The sequence below is a fragment of the Chrysochloris asiatica genome, unplaced genomic scaffold, assembly GCF_000296735.1.
Source record: "Chrysochloris asiatica unplaced genomic scaffold, ChrAsi1.0 scaffold00319, whole genome shotgun sequence".
Lineage (NCBI taxonomy): Eukaryota > Metazoa > Chordata > Mammalia > Afrosoricida > Chrysochloridae > Chrysochloris > Chrysochloris asiatica.
This window is the reverse complement of record NW_006408837.1, coordinates 2,902,530-2,919,140: the sequence shown is the minus strand read 5'-3', so window position 1 is coordinate 2,919,140 and position 16,611 is coordinate 2,902,530. Positions and strand designations below refer to the sequence as shown.

Here is a 16,611-nt window from a genome sequence, read left to right as displayed (position 1 = left end):
GTCACGGGGACCCCGGGTATTCTCTACTGCTCACGTTATCTCACGGGGACCCCGGGTAATCTCTACTGCTCACGTTATCTCACGGGGACCCCGGGTATTCTCTTCTGCTCACGTTACGTCACGGGGACCCCGGGTATTCTCTACTGCTCACGTTATCTTACGGGGACCCCGGGTATTTCACAACACACATCGCCGCTTACCTCTAACTTGGCTTTGTTTCCTGCTGCCAGACTCGGGTGGTTGCACTTCTGAATCCGCTCCATCACCAGCAGCTGCTCATCCATCGGTCTCCCTAACAACAGTGACCTCAGTGCCTCGTAGGACTCGGGAGCTACAAAACACACAACACATTCGCCATTCAGTGGCCCACGAGACTCAGTCACATTTCCAACAACGAAGATGGGAAAACTAAAAGCCTATCAATTCAACAGCGTAAGGGTAAGTAGGGGCAGAGTTTCCGTCAACATCCGCTGTGCTCAGGTGGGCTCCCGCTGGCTCCGGCCACGTGACAGAACTGGGCTCCCGAGTGCCACCACTCTTCCCTTGACTGGAATGGCGGGCCAGTGCTGGCTTAACATCCAGGCTGGGTTGCATCTTGGCCTCAGAGAGACTCACCCATTGCTGGTCACTTACAGAGGCCACCTCCCCCATGGCTCATCCTCTCTGCAAACGCACACAGGCTTACTAGAGCGGGATGACAAGCAGCGTACTGTGTTCAGTACGAGGAGTCAGCTGGCTGATAGCAGTGCCAGGGCAGGTGGACAACCTGCCTGCATGCCACAACCCATGAATGAAATCATCATTCAAACTCATCTGCAAAGAACTTCTCCTTGGCCTGAGTGCGGCCGCACAATAAACCCTATCAACCCTGCCTGGCCTTCGAGCCCTCCCCGCCACCCCCCATCTCTTCACCCATAGGTGCACTAGGCAGATGGACACAATCCATGCTTCCACTAAGGCCCATGGCCCTGGAGACGGCCACCTACCTGCAAATGTGTAGGGCAGCTCGGCTCGGACAGCGGCCTGGGCACGCCAGTGCCGGCCCAGGTGTCTCTCTGCAGGGGTCAGCAGTGACCCCGTTTCTGGGCCTGCAGGGTCTTCCTCGCTCTCCGCATTGGAGTCCAGGTCTGCGTGGCTGTCTGCACCATCGCTCTGCTCGGCGTCTTCTCCACCCGAGTCATCTTCTTCCTCTTCCTCCTCCTCCTCCTCCTCCCCAGCACTCTGACTGCCACTGGCCTCCCTGCTCCCCTCTGCATGGCTGGCCTCCTCTACGTTCATCTTTCCGTCCTAGAAGAGTGAGTGCGTTCGTGATTCCATACGACACAGGAGGAGAGCAGGCTGGGCCTGAGGCTGCGACTCATCCCTGCTTCCTGAGACACGAGCCACCCGTCCGCGAAGTGCCTCCCAGGAGATGGGCAGGTGCAGGGTGTGGAAGGTGGGGCTTGACTGGGGCTTCAGCACCCAGGGATGCTTCCTGGGATTTAGGAAGTGCTCTCAGGAGGAGGGACCTAAACTCCCAGGATTGACCCCAACTCCTGCTCTTCCAATAACACCATGTTTCAGTTTCCTGCTTTGGGTCCTTTCTGCTTGGAATACCAAGACAGCTTCTGTTATCCTGCTTGGACCCTGACTGACAACCCTAAAGGGGGGAGATACAAACAGACCTTCCCAGGTTTGTCAAGTCAACATGGATTCTGGGTCTGATGCTGTAGGATCAGCACTGGACCACCAACTGCTCCTGTACGGGGTCACTGTGAGTCCAAACCGACCTGACGGCAGTAACAACACAGCAACGGCAACGCCACATGCATCTTAGAGACAGTGTGAGGCTGTGCTGTCAGAGTGTTGGCCCTGTCTTAAACACCCAGACAAAGAACTTTACAGAGAACGTTTAAAAAGGAAAAAACTTTTAACTCCTGTCTGTGATCAGACCTTTAAATGGCGTATCAGGAAATGTAACCTCTGAAGTCAAGGGAAAGGAAGTGGACCTCTTACTTTGTAAGACAGCAAGCGCCGGTCATCTCTGTCCAGGATGAAGCCATCATTCAAGTCATCGGCCGACATGTGTTTTGGTTTCTTCATATTTGCATCCTCGGCCTTTCCAAGCATTCTGCGAAGTCTCTCAGCCTGAGCCGAAGAGAAGGTGTCACAGGGTGGCCTCCATCCCACCCTGGCCACGGAGCATGGATGCTGGTGTTTTCTGTCCTCAGAAACCCACCAGCGTGCACACGTGATGAGCAGTACAAAGCTGGCTCAGACTTCGCTTTGTGTAAGAGACGCAGTGACTCCTGGGAGAGCCAGAACTCCACAGGGCAGCCTCGTTCTCTGGGTCTAACAACGTTCTGTGGCTTTGTTTCAGTGGAAGCTATTTGAGTTTCCCTTCTCTGCCAGGACGTCAGCCTTACACAGGTCCCGGCTTTCACCAGTTTTACTATGATTTCCAGCCACGCCTGGCACAGAGGTCTCTTTGGCCCAACAGGCTGATTAGGTGGCGTTCCCAGCACGCCATACTCACTAAGGCCCAAAGGAAGCCAGCTGCCCGTGCCGTTCCTGCGCGCTGGAAAAAACGAGACCCAGGCAGAGGCCCGAGGCTGGGCAAGGGGAAAGGCCAGCTGTACCACGGCGTGTCCCTGCTTCATTTTGTTTCAATGAAATTAGAATGTTTTCTGAAGGCAAAGAAAAGAGCTGCGAAGACAAAGTGCTGTATCGTTAGCAGCTGTTTGAGGCACAAGGATGCCTTCCTTTTACTTTCTGCTCGTTTTATTTTCTGCTCCTGTAAAGATTTACAGCCTCGGAAACCCTGTACAGCGTCGCTATGAGTCGGAACCGACTCCCCGGCACAGAACCAACTACCACCGCGTTTGGGTTTTAATTGCATGTTACTTAACGTGTTTGCTTATGTCATCAGAGACCCAAAGGCATTACCTTAGAATAAATGTAAACTTTAAATAGACATGTCACTGAGAACACACACTGTATCTTCAGCTCATTTTCCTCAGCCAAGTAGAAAGCGTGACAAACGAAAGACGGCACGGCCGCTTCACAAATCAGAACAGGCTGCGGCTGTGCCAAAATGTGTTCAGTGCCATAAGGAGACTCCAACTCAGGTGGTGCCCGAGCACAGGGAGAAGCCACTGGCACCACGGGGTTCCCAAGGCGGCCACCTCTACAGAGGCAGACAGCCACAGCTTTCTCCCATGGAACCACTGGGGGTTTGAACTGCTGACCTTTGGGTTAGCAGCCAAGCACTTAACCACTGCGCCCCTGAGCTCGTTGCCCTCCCTGTCCCGTACCTCCAGCTTTGTGAGTCGCTCTTGCTCCTCCCTGGCCAGTTCCTCCTCCGTTTTCATTCTGTCCGAGGGCTGAGCCTTCATCTCAAAACCAAGCTCGCGAACCCTCATGTCATACACATCAGGCTGAGTGGGAAGAAGACATTTGTTGTTGTTAATGTGTTTTTCCTACAAAAAGATCTGTGTAGCTGGATTCCTCGCCCATCCCAGTTGGGCACGGTCACGGAGGAAGCCAGCTACACCAAACAAAGTCTTTTCCTTGAGAGAGAAAACCGCTCCACAGTGTTGTGACCAAGAAATCCGTGGAAGGTTCAGGCAGAGAGAGGTGCCAGCAGTAGAAAGGGGACAAATGCAACAGTAGCATGACAAGGTCACCTGCTGAGACCCTGGCCTGTCCTAGAAACCAGCGATTGAAAGCCACCTGCATTTCTAAACCACCTAGACTGACAAGTACCAGGAACCAATCACTGTTTAGAAGGAAAAATACATAAATGCCTGTCACGTGTTACGTCCCGTTGGCACTGAGTCGATTCAGACTCACAGGGCCCGGACGAGGGCTGTCGTCTCCATGGAAACAGACGGCTCCATCTCTCTCCCGAGGAACGGCTGGTGGGGTTGAACCGCCGACCTTCTGGGTAGCAGCCGAGAGTTCAGCTGCTTAGCTTGATTTAAAAGCTCAATAGGAGACTCAGGTGACAGCAGAAAAGGGAGAACGGAAGCTCTGAACAGACACAGAGAGGAGACAGCCGGCTGCTTCAGCTGCTCATTCACCTGGGGCTTTTCCTTCTCTTTCTTGTCCGCCTTGGGTGTTTTATGAGGTAAGACCATCTGGATTTCTTTCCAGTCCTGATCCAGCTTCTCCGTGAGCTCCAGGGCATTTTCCCGTTGTGCCTGCCTCTCCCTCTGCAAAAACAATAATAGCCCCGCACACGGTTACCATCCATAGTCACTACTTCCCCAGCACACACATGTCACAGGAAAGAGACCCCCGCAAGTCGTATCTAAAAGAAAACTACCAAACCCCCATCAGGGACAGGTGACTTCCTGCTACAGACTATTCATCCAGGTGGTCTAAAGAGTTTGCTTATGGTGAACACAATGATCACTCTACAAATCCTGAGACCCAGCGAAAAGTTCCCTGCTCCCACCCCCTCAAAGCCCATGTAATGAAAGTGCGGCTGCACCAGTGTACACTGGAGGGTCTGCTGTGATGAGCACCCTCGACAGCCCACCTTCTGTAGCTTGGACTCTGCAATGAGCTCCTCGAGAAGTTCTCTGCGTGACCGCGCTCTGCCTGGCTCCTGACTTTCCCGAGACTCACTCTTGGTAAGGAGCCCAGCGCCTCCTCCAAAATGGGTAGCAGTCAGCTCGGCTGGAGACGAGAGCAGGAGAGTCTTGAGTCGCAAGAGCGGCCATGACACAAGTGTGCAATCCCTCCAGATGGCCACACACACGCTGGGCAGACCTTGGCGTTGTTGTAGTTAGGTGCCATCGAGTCGGTACTGACTTATAGTGACCCTATGCACAACAGAACAAAAACACTGCCCGGGCCTGGGCCAACCTCACAATTGTTGCCAGCTTGAGCCCATCGATGCTGCCACTTTGCCAATCCAATCCATCTCACTGGGGGTCTTCCTCTTTTTCTCTGACCCTCCACCTTACCAAACATGATATCCTTCTCCAGCGATTGGTCCCTCCTGGCAATATGCCCTTAAAACCCCCGCAATGGGCCTCAAATCCACTCACAGAGAACCACCTACGGACACACATAACGGCTATTTCTGTTAAGTGGCTTTGATGCTCGTGGAAGCTGGGCTAACATAATAGTCAACTGAGCCGAAGGCCGAGCCTGGGAAGGGAGCCGACTGCCGGGCCCATGCTGACACAGCATTCTGAGCCCGTCTCTCCCCTCTGCCAGGACCAGAAGCTGGAAACATGCAGGGTCACTGGGCAACGAGAGCTGATGACCCTCGGTTTGCGCGCCTCTCCAGGGCAGGAGAGAAATACAAGATTGTGGGAACCATCAGCTCTGAATGGCACAAGCTGCTGCCACACAGGCTCTGACGCACGACGACCCTGTGTGCATGTCAGAGCAGAGCTGAACTCCCCACGTAAACATGAGCTCCCACAGGATTTTTAATGGCTGGTCTTTTTTTGGAAGTACATCGTCAGCCCCTTCTTCTGAGGTGCCTGAGGGTGGACTTGAACCTCCAACCTTTTGGTTAGCAGCTGGACAAATTAACCCATCTGCACCACTCGGGGAATCTTCCAACAAGACAGTGGATATGAAAAGGATTTCTCTACCTCACACATGATGAACCTGGGAGGCGGGATGCTGAGTCAAATGAGCCAATCATAAAAGGTCCAAAGTTGTAGAGACCATTATTGTAAAAGGTCAGGAGGAGAGTCTCATACGGAAAGAAACATTCTTTGTGGATTACCAGGGGTGAGAGGGAAGGGGATGGTAAGTCATTGGCTAGAGGGTGGTGGTGTTAAGTGCCTGTCATGGAGACTCTGTAGAGGATTTCTGAGGAATGGCTGGGGGCTTTAAGCCACTGACCTTGTGACTAGCTGCCCAGTGTATCCCCTACAGAGCTGCACCAGATAGAGGACAGATGCGCTGACTTGGGTGAAGCACAGAGCAGGGTGCAATCACAGGAAGGTTGGCACGAGAGGGAGGGAGGCAGAGAAATGAGAGAGGTAAAGGCCACTGAGGCAAAGAAATACCATTCCAGACACCACCCTGCAATAACGGATGGGGTCTGCACTTGTCCAGGTGCATGGCTAGCCACACAGTCTGAACAGGTACGGGAGGGAGAACAGGAACGACCCCTCAAGTATATACACGGGATTGACAGAGGATATGTGTCCGTGGGTGTTTGCCTTTGCTGCAAACATATCCACGAACAAAGGGGACAAAATGAGGAAAGCTTCCAACCACCCTGAGGGAATGAGGACACCGTGATCAACTGGTATAACACAGTCCCCAGAGATAACACTGGACATTCTGCTTGGGTGAGCAGGGCCTGGGATCTTAAACGCTCACAAGCAGTCACCTAAGCGGCAACAACTACTGACCTCTCCCCGCGCAGAGGACAGAAGAGTGATAAAAACGGAAGAAGCTTAGAAACACTGAGTCCAATGGACCAAGAAACCCTGAGGCCAGAACTCGATGGAAGACGCCTACCATTAGTAACTCCTCTGAAAGGGATCACATGACAAGGTCCTGGAACAAGTGGAAGACAACTCAAAATCATAAAACACCAGGCTTACTGGCTGAAACCGGTGACTCTCCCTAGACTCTGGCCCTTAGTCACCCACCAGGTCTGGACCTGACGTCACCCCCGTGGCTCAATTTCCAGCCACACACAACAGACAGCTCTTTAAGGGCACGAGCACATCTTAGGGTAACCAACCACCGGGAACCAACAGCGCAGCATTTCCCCAGGGTCAAAGGTGAGGAGGGCTAGGACAGAAGGCACAGGGAGGAAGCGGGATGAGGGCTGCTACATGGAGGAGGAGACTGCGGTCACTCAGGTGAAATAGAGATGGATGAGTGGAAAACGGATGATCTGCTCTGTAAACAGTCACCCAATTCCCCATAAAAAGCTAAAAAAGAAAGTCAGTAAAACTGGATCTCAGCCCACTGCAGTCGGTTCGCCTCCCTCCCTTTCCATACGGGCATCTGTATCTCCTTACAGCTCTGAACTGGTGAGGCACAAAGACTGCACAGGTGGGGACGGGATTTCCAAACCTATCAGCAACTCTCCCTGGAGGCTAGTGTCCTAGGTCACCTGGGAGAGCAAGAAGGAAGTGTGGCTTGGATCAGAGGGACTAGCCCCTCAGCCGCTGTGGCCGTGGCCGTGGCTGCACATGGAGGCCTCACCCGACAGCGCTCCTCCCTCTTCAGCGTCGCTGTCGCTGTCCACGATGTCATTTAGCTTCTCTATCTCGGCCAGAGACTGGCCGCGGTGCGTCAGCTCGCTGTCTTCATTCAGGTTGTAGATGCTTCTTTTTTCATGACGTCGCTAACAGGAGGAAAAGGGGAAACAAGTTTCGTGCTGTAGAATTCCCCGCCTTGCTTTAATAAGCAAAACCAGCATTTTTCCCCATTATCTGCAGAACTGGGAGATTTATTGCAAGCAGCCTCAGGTGTATTCTGGGTCACTTTACGAATGATTCCAAATAAAGAGAACTACGAAGGCAACCCTTACACTGCTCCGTGGGCCAGACTGAGCCGCACGCAGCAGGAACGCGGCCTACTGTCCACCCGGCAGAGCTGATGGGGCAGTCTGCACAGGCGCTCTATGTCAGGTGGGGAGGTACCCAGCTAACGATAAGCCTCTGACCCAGCCAGACCTCCTGCAGACAGGGGAGAGCCATGGAGCTACCAACGCACAACCTGTGTGGGTGGCCGTTTCCATACCTGTTGTTCCAGTGCAAACCTCTTCATCATCTTTTCCTCCGGGCTCATGTTGCGATTGTATTCCCCGAAGCGCCGATCTTTGAACACGTTGGACTTCTCCCTTTCCTTGTATTCCTTCAGTAAAGTCTGGGTACGCTGAGAGAGAGAGAGAGCATGACACACTCTCAAGAGCTCTTCCTTCCACTTCCAGGAGAGGGCACTCTACAAGGTCACACTAGCCAAGCCTGTCCCCAGGTGAATGAATTCCCTTCAATCAATTCCCACTGCCCTAAAGGTGTTCCAAGGCTGCCTCATCTTTCTCCCACGATGACAGGTGGGGAGTTTAAACGGCCGACCTTTCCATGAACAGCCCCGGCACCACCAGGCTCCTTTAGTAAAGTCGAACCCACTGACATTAGCCAATTACCACTCATAGTGACTCTGTACCGGGTTTCTGAGGCTGTGCATTTTTATGGGAACACAGAGCCTCACCTTTCTCCCATGGAGCAGCTGCTGGGGGCAAACTGCCAAGCCTGAATTCAGCATCCAGGGATACAGTACCACCAGGGTCAAGGCGCTGACAATCAAATCATGGTCAACCTCACAGACGTGCCCTATGATTTCCACTAACGGGGGCACCAGCACACAGATTGGCCAAAGCCAGAGCTAGTCGTGGTGAGCTCACCATTTTTGCAGCCCTCGCTGCTGACAGGATCTCAAAGAGAACACAGTTCAGACTCAGCGCCAACGGCTCAAGCAGTAAGTGGGAAATGGAGTTCCCTCTTAGCGTCAAATGCTAGGGCCAGCGCCCAAAGGTGCGCCGGGTATGACGGCGACGGCGGCTCTCCAGCTGTGCCCGCGTAACTATAACCAGGTGGTGCCACGCTTCCTGGAGCCAGGCACTGACACAGCTGCAAGAGTGGACTGAGTTGAGGTCCCTGCCCCCTGGAGAGCAAGACCACCGACAGAAAGCAGGGTTCTTAATCTTTCTTTTCAGCTCACGGTTTAGGGTTTACTCTTTTGACCATCAATGCTGTCATTGTTGGTAGGTGCTGTGGAGTCGGTTCTGACCCATAGCAATCCTGCACAGGGTTTCCAAGGCTGTAAATCTTTACGGGAGCAGCAAGCTTCATCTTTCTCCCGCGGAACAGCTGGTAGTTTCGTAGTGCTGACCTTGAGGTTCCCAGCCCAATTCATACCCACTACGCTACCAGAGCTCTTTTTTGACCATAAATAGAGACCAACATTTTAAACACAGACATTAACAACTAAAAAGACACCCGCCTTTGAGTCAAGTAAGTCATCGCAACCTCGAGTGTTATAGCGTAGAAACGCGCACCCCAGGGTTTCAGAGGAGGATGGTTTGGAAGCAGGCGGCCAGGTCTTGTTTTGGAGGTGCCTGGCGGTGAACGTTAATGTCCAACCTTTTGGTTTGCAGCTCCCAGGGACTCCTCATAACCAACGCTGTTGAGAGCTGTCGAGTGACCCTGGGACAGAGCAGAACGGCTCTCTAGGGCTTCCGAGGCCGTAATCCGGATGGGAGCTGACTGCCAGTCTTCTCTCCCATGGAGCAGTTGTGGGTTCGGAACACTTTGTGAGTATTAAATAGCGTGACGTGTCCCTGCAGGGAGGCAACCATTTTGCCATTGCTCAAAGCTGGCGGTCCTTGAGGCGTGGCTCTGCCACCCACTGCTGACAGCCTTCAGCGCACTGAGGCCTGTCACCTCATGTGATCTGAAGTAACACCTAAAGGCAAAAGGAGCAGGTACCATGGTGGTGATGTGCCGCGGAGTCGGTTCCAACTCATGAGGCTGAGGCTGTAAATCTTTACGGGAGCAGAAAGCATACTCTTTCTTCCGCAGAACAGCTGGTAGTTTTGAACTGCTGACCCTGAGGTTAGCAGCCCGATTCATAACCACTACGCTACGCTACTAGAGCTCCTTGGTAAAGTCCTCAAACAGTGAAGGCCCTGTGATGGTCCAACTCAAAGGTTTCACAAGCTCACTGCAAACAAGGCATTGTTATTCGAAAGCCCTGGTGAAGCCCCAAGAGGTAACCTTTAATTCCCAAACTCTCCAGGCATTCCTCTGGTGGGCGAACTCTGTGTAAGCGCTTACACAGTTGGGACACCTGCTGTTTAACAACCATGTGAGGCTGGCAGAGGTCACTGTGCCGCCACCACCTCCCAAGTGCATCGGAAGCACCTTACAAAAGCTCACAGCCTGAAACCCCCTAGGGAGCAGTTCTGCTCTGCAAATGTGGGGTCGTGATGAGCTGGGATGCATCCAATGGCACCAGCAACCAAGTGTTGTGGGTGACTGGCCTTTTTCCTTGCTGCCTGGTTTCATGCTCTAGACCCAACTCAAGGGACAGACCTGAATGTGATGTGTACCCCCCCATGGCTGGAGGTCAGCTAAAGCTCACATGATGACAGACTCAGAAACCAGCGTGGCCATCCAAGGTGGAAAGAAGGAGACAGGAAGGGGCAACAGCATCCATGGGAGAGAAGGTCAGGGTTGCTTCCAGACAAAAGCAAGCAGTGGCTGCTCGTCCCCATCCAGTCATGCAGTGACAGAACATCTTCCGTTCGGACACATCCCTCACACACTGTCAGCTCCAAGAAGAAACGGAGGGGCTGGATTCAATTAACAATCAGCTGGATGGCACACTGTACGTCAAAATAGAGATGAGACCAGGCCTTAGTCACCTGTCTCCCCAGAACCTTCCAGAGACCAGACACTCAGACCCCAACTCAAGTCCAGTCCTGCCACTTACATACGAGTTACAAATAAATGAGTCTCCCTCAGAGTAGCAGCTACCGTCAGAGCCACACAGATAGACACACAAGTACAATGTGCGCGAGCTTGGAGGAAGGACCGAAGTTGCCTAGATAATTCCAGCCCATGCAAAAGCACAGAGATCTCTCCATGGCCAAAGCAAAAAAGAGCGAAGAGAACTGAAGATGCAGGAAAATGAGTCCAAAGGCACCTCCGCCTCCACAGCCCTGAGAGGAGGAGAATGTGAGGGTGCCTGGTTACCATCACCAAGCATTCTCACTGGGATCACAAGCGAGAGCCCTGGACAGAGTGGGCGGAAAACACGGAAGAAAACTCAACATCCTAACCATGGTGGGCTCACTCGTCACAGAGACTGGCAGGAACCCTGAAATTGGACCCCTTCGGCACCCTTCAGGCCTGGAACCAAACTCACCCTGCGGATCACCATTCTGCCTCACAATCCACAGGCCTAGGAGGTGACAGAGAACCAAGTACAGCGTGGCCCCCTCAGCAGTCAGGGACGATGAGGAGAGGAGGCACAGGAAAGCTGAACACACACCGTAGGGAATGTAGCCAGGGACATCAAACAACACGTGTATAAACTGCTGCAAGGGAAGCTAATTTGCTTTGCAAACTTTCACTGAAATCACAACAGTTGAAAGAGAAAGAAGAAAGAAAAAAAGAAAGAAAAGATGACAGCACAGAGACTTAATATACAAAAATAATCAGTGATAAATAATGCCCAGCTATGCCAGGCACTACACACAGTCCCTGTGTGGGGCTATAGGATAAGCACTGGATTGTCAAGCACAAACCCACCAGCCGCTCCTCTATGAGTCAGGACCCACTGCCCTGGCCATTGCAATGGACACATGGAATCCCCTCAAGAGTCCTGGGACCATCATTAGCTGTCTTACTGAGGAGAAACTGAGGCACAGAGAGGTAGCACCTTGCCCGGCCCTGACAGTAGCTGCTATGTGGCCTAGTGAACCAAACTGGGCAGCCTGGGTACTACAAGCTCCAGAAGCAGGCATGTGCTTGGTGGGGTTCAGAATAAGGGGAACCTGCCCTGGCTGTAGAGGGGCAGGTGGAAGAGGGGGCCACAGGGGCCAGGAGTCTGAGGTTGTGATGGCTCTGTGGTAGGCTGTTTGCTTCCCATCTGAGATAAACCCGGTTCAATTCCTAACCAGGGTATCTGATGTGCAGCCACCACCACCTGTCAGTGGAGGTTTCCTTCCGTGTGATGCTGAGCAGATTTCAGGAGTCAGACTAGGAAGAAAGGCCTGGCGATCTACTTCTGTGAGTCAGTCACTGAAAACCCTAAGGTCACAAAAATGGCACAGGGCTCTGAGGTCGCGTGTGTCTGCCTGATTGACAACCACAGTGGTCAGTGTGTCCTCTGAGAACCACACAGGTGGTCAGGCCATAGGAACACCATAACCGGGACAGCGCCATCCCTGCCTCCAGGAACCAGGGTCTAGTAGCAGTGTGGGCCCGGCGGGGAGGAGGATCTCCGGAGGGGTCGGGTTTCCAGGGACCTTGGCCGGTGGGGAATGAAGGCTAGGAAGGGAAGTCTCCGGGGGATCCCGGACTCGGCCAGGAGGAGGGTCTCGGGAGGTGTCAGTCGAGGGAGAGACCCCGGCGGCGCGGCTGCTCGGCTCACCTTCTTGATGGCCCGCGCGCGGGACACGCCAGGTAGCCCCACATCGTGGCGCGTCTTCCTGCCCAGGACCTGGAACTTCTGCCGGTTGACTTTCACTTCGAATGGGTTGGGGTTGGGCTTTGCCTTGACTCCCCGCGCTCCGGCCTGGGACCCGGGGGGCTTCCGTCCTGCTCTAGCAGGCTTGGCCTTCCCCATGGTACAAGCACCTCTGGGCGCTCAAGTCTTCAAAGGTCTCAGGCTCGGAGCAAGACGAAGCCGACCGTGAGAAGTGACGTCTGGCGGGGCTAGGGGGACCCCAGGCCCGGTTGGAGCGCGGATACCTGACAAAACACGTGCAGGTGATCGGGAACCTCCTCTCGGCCTCGTCTCGCTACAACTACGCCGGCCCGCTGATATCGCGAGAATCGGACACATCCAGTAACACGCCAACACCTCCCACAGAGCCCTTTGGTCTATTAGTTCGGCGTGACTTCAACTCCCAGCCGACTTCGCTTTCCCGGCTTGCACTTCCCGCCGGCGCGCTGCCTTCTGGGAGTTGTAGTGCTCCCGCGAGGCGCCGCACCACCTGAGGCGCCGCGGCGATCCGGGCGCTCGGGCTCCCTCTGCTGGGAAGCCGTTACTTGGCCAGCCGGCGGCTGCCGCCGCCGTCGCCGCTGGTGGCGGTGGCCCTGCCGGTGAGCCCGTTCCTGGGGCGGGGCTCGGCGGAGACGCTAGGCGGCCCGAAGGCCGGGCCCTGAATAAAGAGTTGACCACCGGGGACGAGGACGATGGGGCCGAGAGGAGCCCGAGCGGGGCGGCAGTGACAGCAGTGCTCCGCAGCGACCCTGCCGCCCGCTCCCCTCGCCCCGGCCGCACCCCCGCGGAGCCCGGAGTCAAAGCCTCCCCGGGCCGACCCCGGCGGCTGCGGCGGCGTCGCCCGTGGTGGCGGCGTCGCCCATGGTGGCAGCGGTGGAGGTGGTGGCCGCGGCGGTGGTGGCGAAGGCAGAGGCTCCCGCAGCGGCGGCGGCGGCGGCGGCGGGGATCCGACGCGCGGGCGGCTACCTGCGAGCAATGCGCGGAAGCGGCCCCGGCTCCTCTCCCGACCGCTCCACCTCGGCGGCGGCCTCAGAAGCCTCGGCGGGACCTGGAGATCGATAACATTGTGGCCAACACTCTGCTGGTGAAGGCGCGCGAAGGTGCGTGAGCGCGGCGCCCACGTTGGGTCACAGCGGCGCGCCCTGGAAACGTCCCGACTCCCTGCGGAGATGGTAACCAGGAGGCGGGTGGTTGTAGTTACAGAGCGACGACAGGTTAGAACCCACCGCGCGGAAGAAATGCCTGGCGATCTGCTCTCTTGTAAAGATTCCCCAAACCCCAAACCTACTGCCGTGGAGTCCATTCTGACTCAGCAAGCCTATAAAGGTTTATATGACTACATTTTTAGGAAAGCAGGCTGCCTCGTCTTTTCCCCCCCTCTGACCTTTTAGTTGGCAGTTGAACTCTCAACCACTGCGCCACCAAGTCGTCTTAGAACTACATTAATCCATTGCCATCTAGTCGATCCTGACTCTTAGCCACGGTGTAGGGCAGAATGGAACTGCCCATAGGGTTTCCAAAACTAGGCCTTCATGGACGCAGACCTCTTTCTCTCACTGAGTGGCCGTTGGGTTCAAACCCAGTGAGGAGCTCAATCCCCATGCCATCAGGCCTCCTCTGGTAAAGATAGTTGTTGTTGTTAAGTGCCATTGAGTGGGTTCTGACCCATAGCGACCCTGTATAGGGTTTCCAAAAACCGGGTGCTGAGCTTGAGTCCAGTGCATTAACCGCCAGTGCCATACCAGGCCTTCCCTGATAAAGATTGTTGTTAAGTGCCGTCAAGTCAGTTCACATTCTTAGTGACCCTGTATAGGGTTTCCAAGAAGCGGCTGGTGAGCTTAATTGTTGTTGTTGTTAAGTACCATGGAGTTGGTTCCAATTCACAGTGACCCTGCACAGGGTTTCCCAGGCTGTAAATCTTTACGGGAGCAGAACACATCATCTTTCTCTCACAGAACTGCTGGTAGTTTCAAACTGCTGACCTTGAGGTTGGCAGCCCGACTCATAACCACTACGCTACCAGAGCTCCTTGATTACAGGCTAGGCAATCCCATAGGGTAATCCCACTCTGTCACATGGGGTCACTAGGAGTGGCACCCGACCACACAGTCAGTATGGAATGAGCTCTCCTGGAGACCCCTGAGGTGGGGCCTTCTGCCTTGGACAATCATGCCCCGCCCCTACCCCTTGCTTACCCCACCTGTGGTTTCCATTCTTGCCAGGGTGGGTCACACTGAGTCCATGATTTGGGGTCATTTCCTAGAGATAGTGAGGCGCTGCTCTGTTTTCATGCCGCTGGAGAGTAAACACAGGCTATCTCTGGGTATGCACAGGCACCTGTTACCCTGTGTCCTGTGACAGCCACAGGCATCTGGAAAGTTATTCCTGGGGACAGGGCACCTGGGTTACAAAGTAACGTCTGCGAGGGTAATCAGTCAGGACTCAGCTCTTCCTTCTGTCTTTCCCTTTCTGTGATTCCCCGGAGCCCTTTATATGAGGGTCTCATAGAAGGCAAAGTCTTGATAAGAAGCTGCGTGGTTTCTCCACACATTTGAGACCTTGAGTCATAAACATGGTACAGCTTTCTTGCAGACTTGCACACTGAAGTTAGGGTTTGAACACAAGGCTTGGGATGAAGAAACCAGATCCCCACCCCACCCCACCCCCGTGATGCTGTGGGGTGAGCCTTAGGCTGTGAACCTAAAGGTCAGTCGACATGACCAGAGGAAGGAGGTCTTCCCTAAGGTGTTTGTGGTCTTCAGAACTCATCCTCAGGATCTGTGTGCCTTCTCTGCCTCCTTCCTAGAAGGAACCTGGACAGGTGAGGAGAGAGCCTGCTTTCAGGTTTCTGTTCAATCCGTGGTATTTTCACTCCCATCGCTGTTAGCGGAGATCTGCGTCGGTCCTGCCCCTCATTCTAAGCTCAGAGTCGCCCACCTCACACTTGGTCAGCCTCAGGTGTGACCTGCTTTCTTTCCACTCTGCCCGCTCGCCTTACCTTCACGTCTGAGTACAACATGACTAAAGGGAGTGTGGTGCCAAGCTGACTTCTAGCCGATGCCAACTCACTGCAACCTATAGAGCAGAGAGCAAGTGCCCGGCAGGCTTCCCAGGGCAGTCTTGATTATAGAAGCACATCACAAGATCTTTTCTCCTCAAAGCGACTAGTGGGTTTGAACTGTTAAAGTGTTTTCTGTTTGGTGAAGTTCAGAACCATGGAACTCTGGTTCTGAACTTCTCTGGGGCAGCCCTACTCTGCCTTACAGGGACACAGTGAGTTGGCGACTCCAGGTGTGGTTGTCTGAGCATCAGTGCCTTAAGGAGCTCCGCAGGTACACTTACTGCTCAGTGTGTCGTACTGGGGTGGCTTGTGTGTTGCTGTGCTTCTGGGAGCTATGTCAGAAGTTTAAATACCAGCAGGGTCACCTGGTGTGACGCTGTGGGTTAATGCACTGGACTGCAAAGTTGGTATAAACCACGAGGTCGGCTGTTCAAGCTCACCAGCTGCTCCTCAGGAATCCTATATAGGGTCACTGTAGGTCGAAGATATCACTTAACAACAGTAACAACAGGGTAACCCATGGCAGATAGGTTTCAGCTGAGTTTCCAGATGAAGACAAACTAGGAAGGAGAAATGGACTACTTTGGAATATTTAGTCATTGGAAACCTTATGAGTAGCACCAGAATATTGAATATTGAAACATGATGAAGAGCACCAGAGTATTGTCAGATACAGTGCTGGAAAATGAGCCCCTCAGGTTGGAGAAGGATGTCATGCTGGGTAGGGTGGAGGGTCAGAGAAAAAGAGGAAGACCCCTAACGAGATGGATTGGCCAGGTGGCATCATTGATGGACTCAAGTGTGGCAGCGGTAGTGAGGTTGGCCCAGGATCGGCCATTGTTTCGTTCTGCTGTGCATGGGGTCGCTATGAGTCGGTTCCAACTAGATGGCACCTGACAACAACAACAACAGGCTGGAAAGCACTCAGACTACAGCTGGGGAGGAGCTGCCTCCTCAGAGTACAGTCGACTGTGATGACGTGAATGGAATCAAGTCCTCAGGACCTTCATTTGCTGATGGGACTAACTCAAAATAAGGAGAAACAGCTGGAAATAGCCATTCATAATTGGAACGTAGAATGTATGAAATATAAATCTAGGAATATTGGAAATTGTAAAAACTGCAGTAGAGCACATAAAAGTGAAATGGACTGGTATTGGCCATTTTAAATCTGTCAGTCCCATGGTTTACTATGTCAGGAATGACAAACTGAAGAGGAATGGCGTTGCGTTCATCATCAAAAGTACAACGCTGTCTGTGGTAGGATAATATCCATATACCTGCAGGGAGACCGGCTCTCCGCGGGGGTCGTGGGACACGAGAGGATACTCGGAATCAGC

General features: G+C 53.8%; 2 protein-coding genes across 2 annotated transcripts in view; one reads left to right on the top strand and one right to left on the bottom strand.

Moving 5' to 3' along the window:
* NOP14 (NOP14 nucleolar protein) overlaps positions 1–12,330 on the bottom strand; it is an 18,905-nt gene extending 6,575 nt beyond the window's left edge. Inside the window, exons 1-9 of the mRNA XM_006875312.1 lie at positions 12,136–12,330; positions 7,717–7,851; positions 7,177–7,318; positions 4,523–4,662; positions 4,062–4,193; positions 3,294–3,416; positions 1,996–2,127; positions 987–1,287; positions 201–331 (exon numbers count right to left, since the gene is read on the bottom strand). Coding sequence (XP_006875374.1) covers positions 201–331; positions 987–1,287; positions 1,996–2,127; positions 3,294–3,416; positions 4,062–4,193; positions 4,523–4,662; positions 7,177–7,318; positions 7,717–7,851; positions 12,136–12,330 — 1,431 coding nt within the window. The remainder of the gene's footprint in view (positions 1–200; positions 332–986; positions 1,288–1,995; positions 2,128–3,293; positions 3,417–4,061; positions 4,194–4,522; positions 4,663–7,176; positions 7,319–7,716; positions 7,852–12,135) is intronic.
* Positions 12,329–16,611, top strand: part of GRK4 (G protein-coupled receptor kinase 4) — a 96,082-nt gene continuing 91,799 nt past the window's right edge. The window contains exons 1-3 of the mRNA XM_006875330.1: positions 12,329–12,365; positions 12,424–12,593; positions 12,677–13,310. Coding sequence (XP_006875392.1) covers positions 12,329–12,365; positions 12,424–12,593; positions 12,677–13,310 — 841 coding nt within the window. The remainder of the gene's footprint in view (positions 12,366–12,423; positions 12,594–12,676; positions 13,311–16,611) is intronic.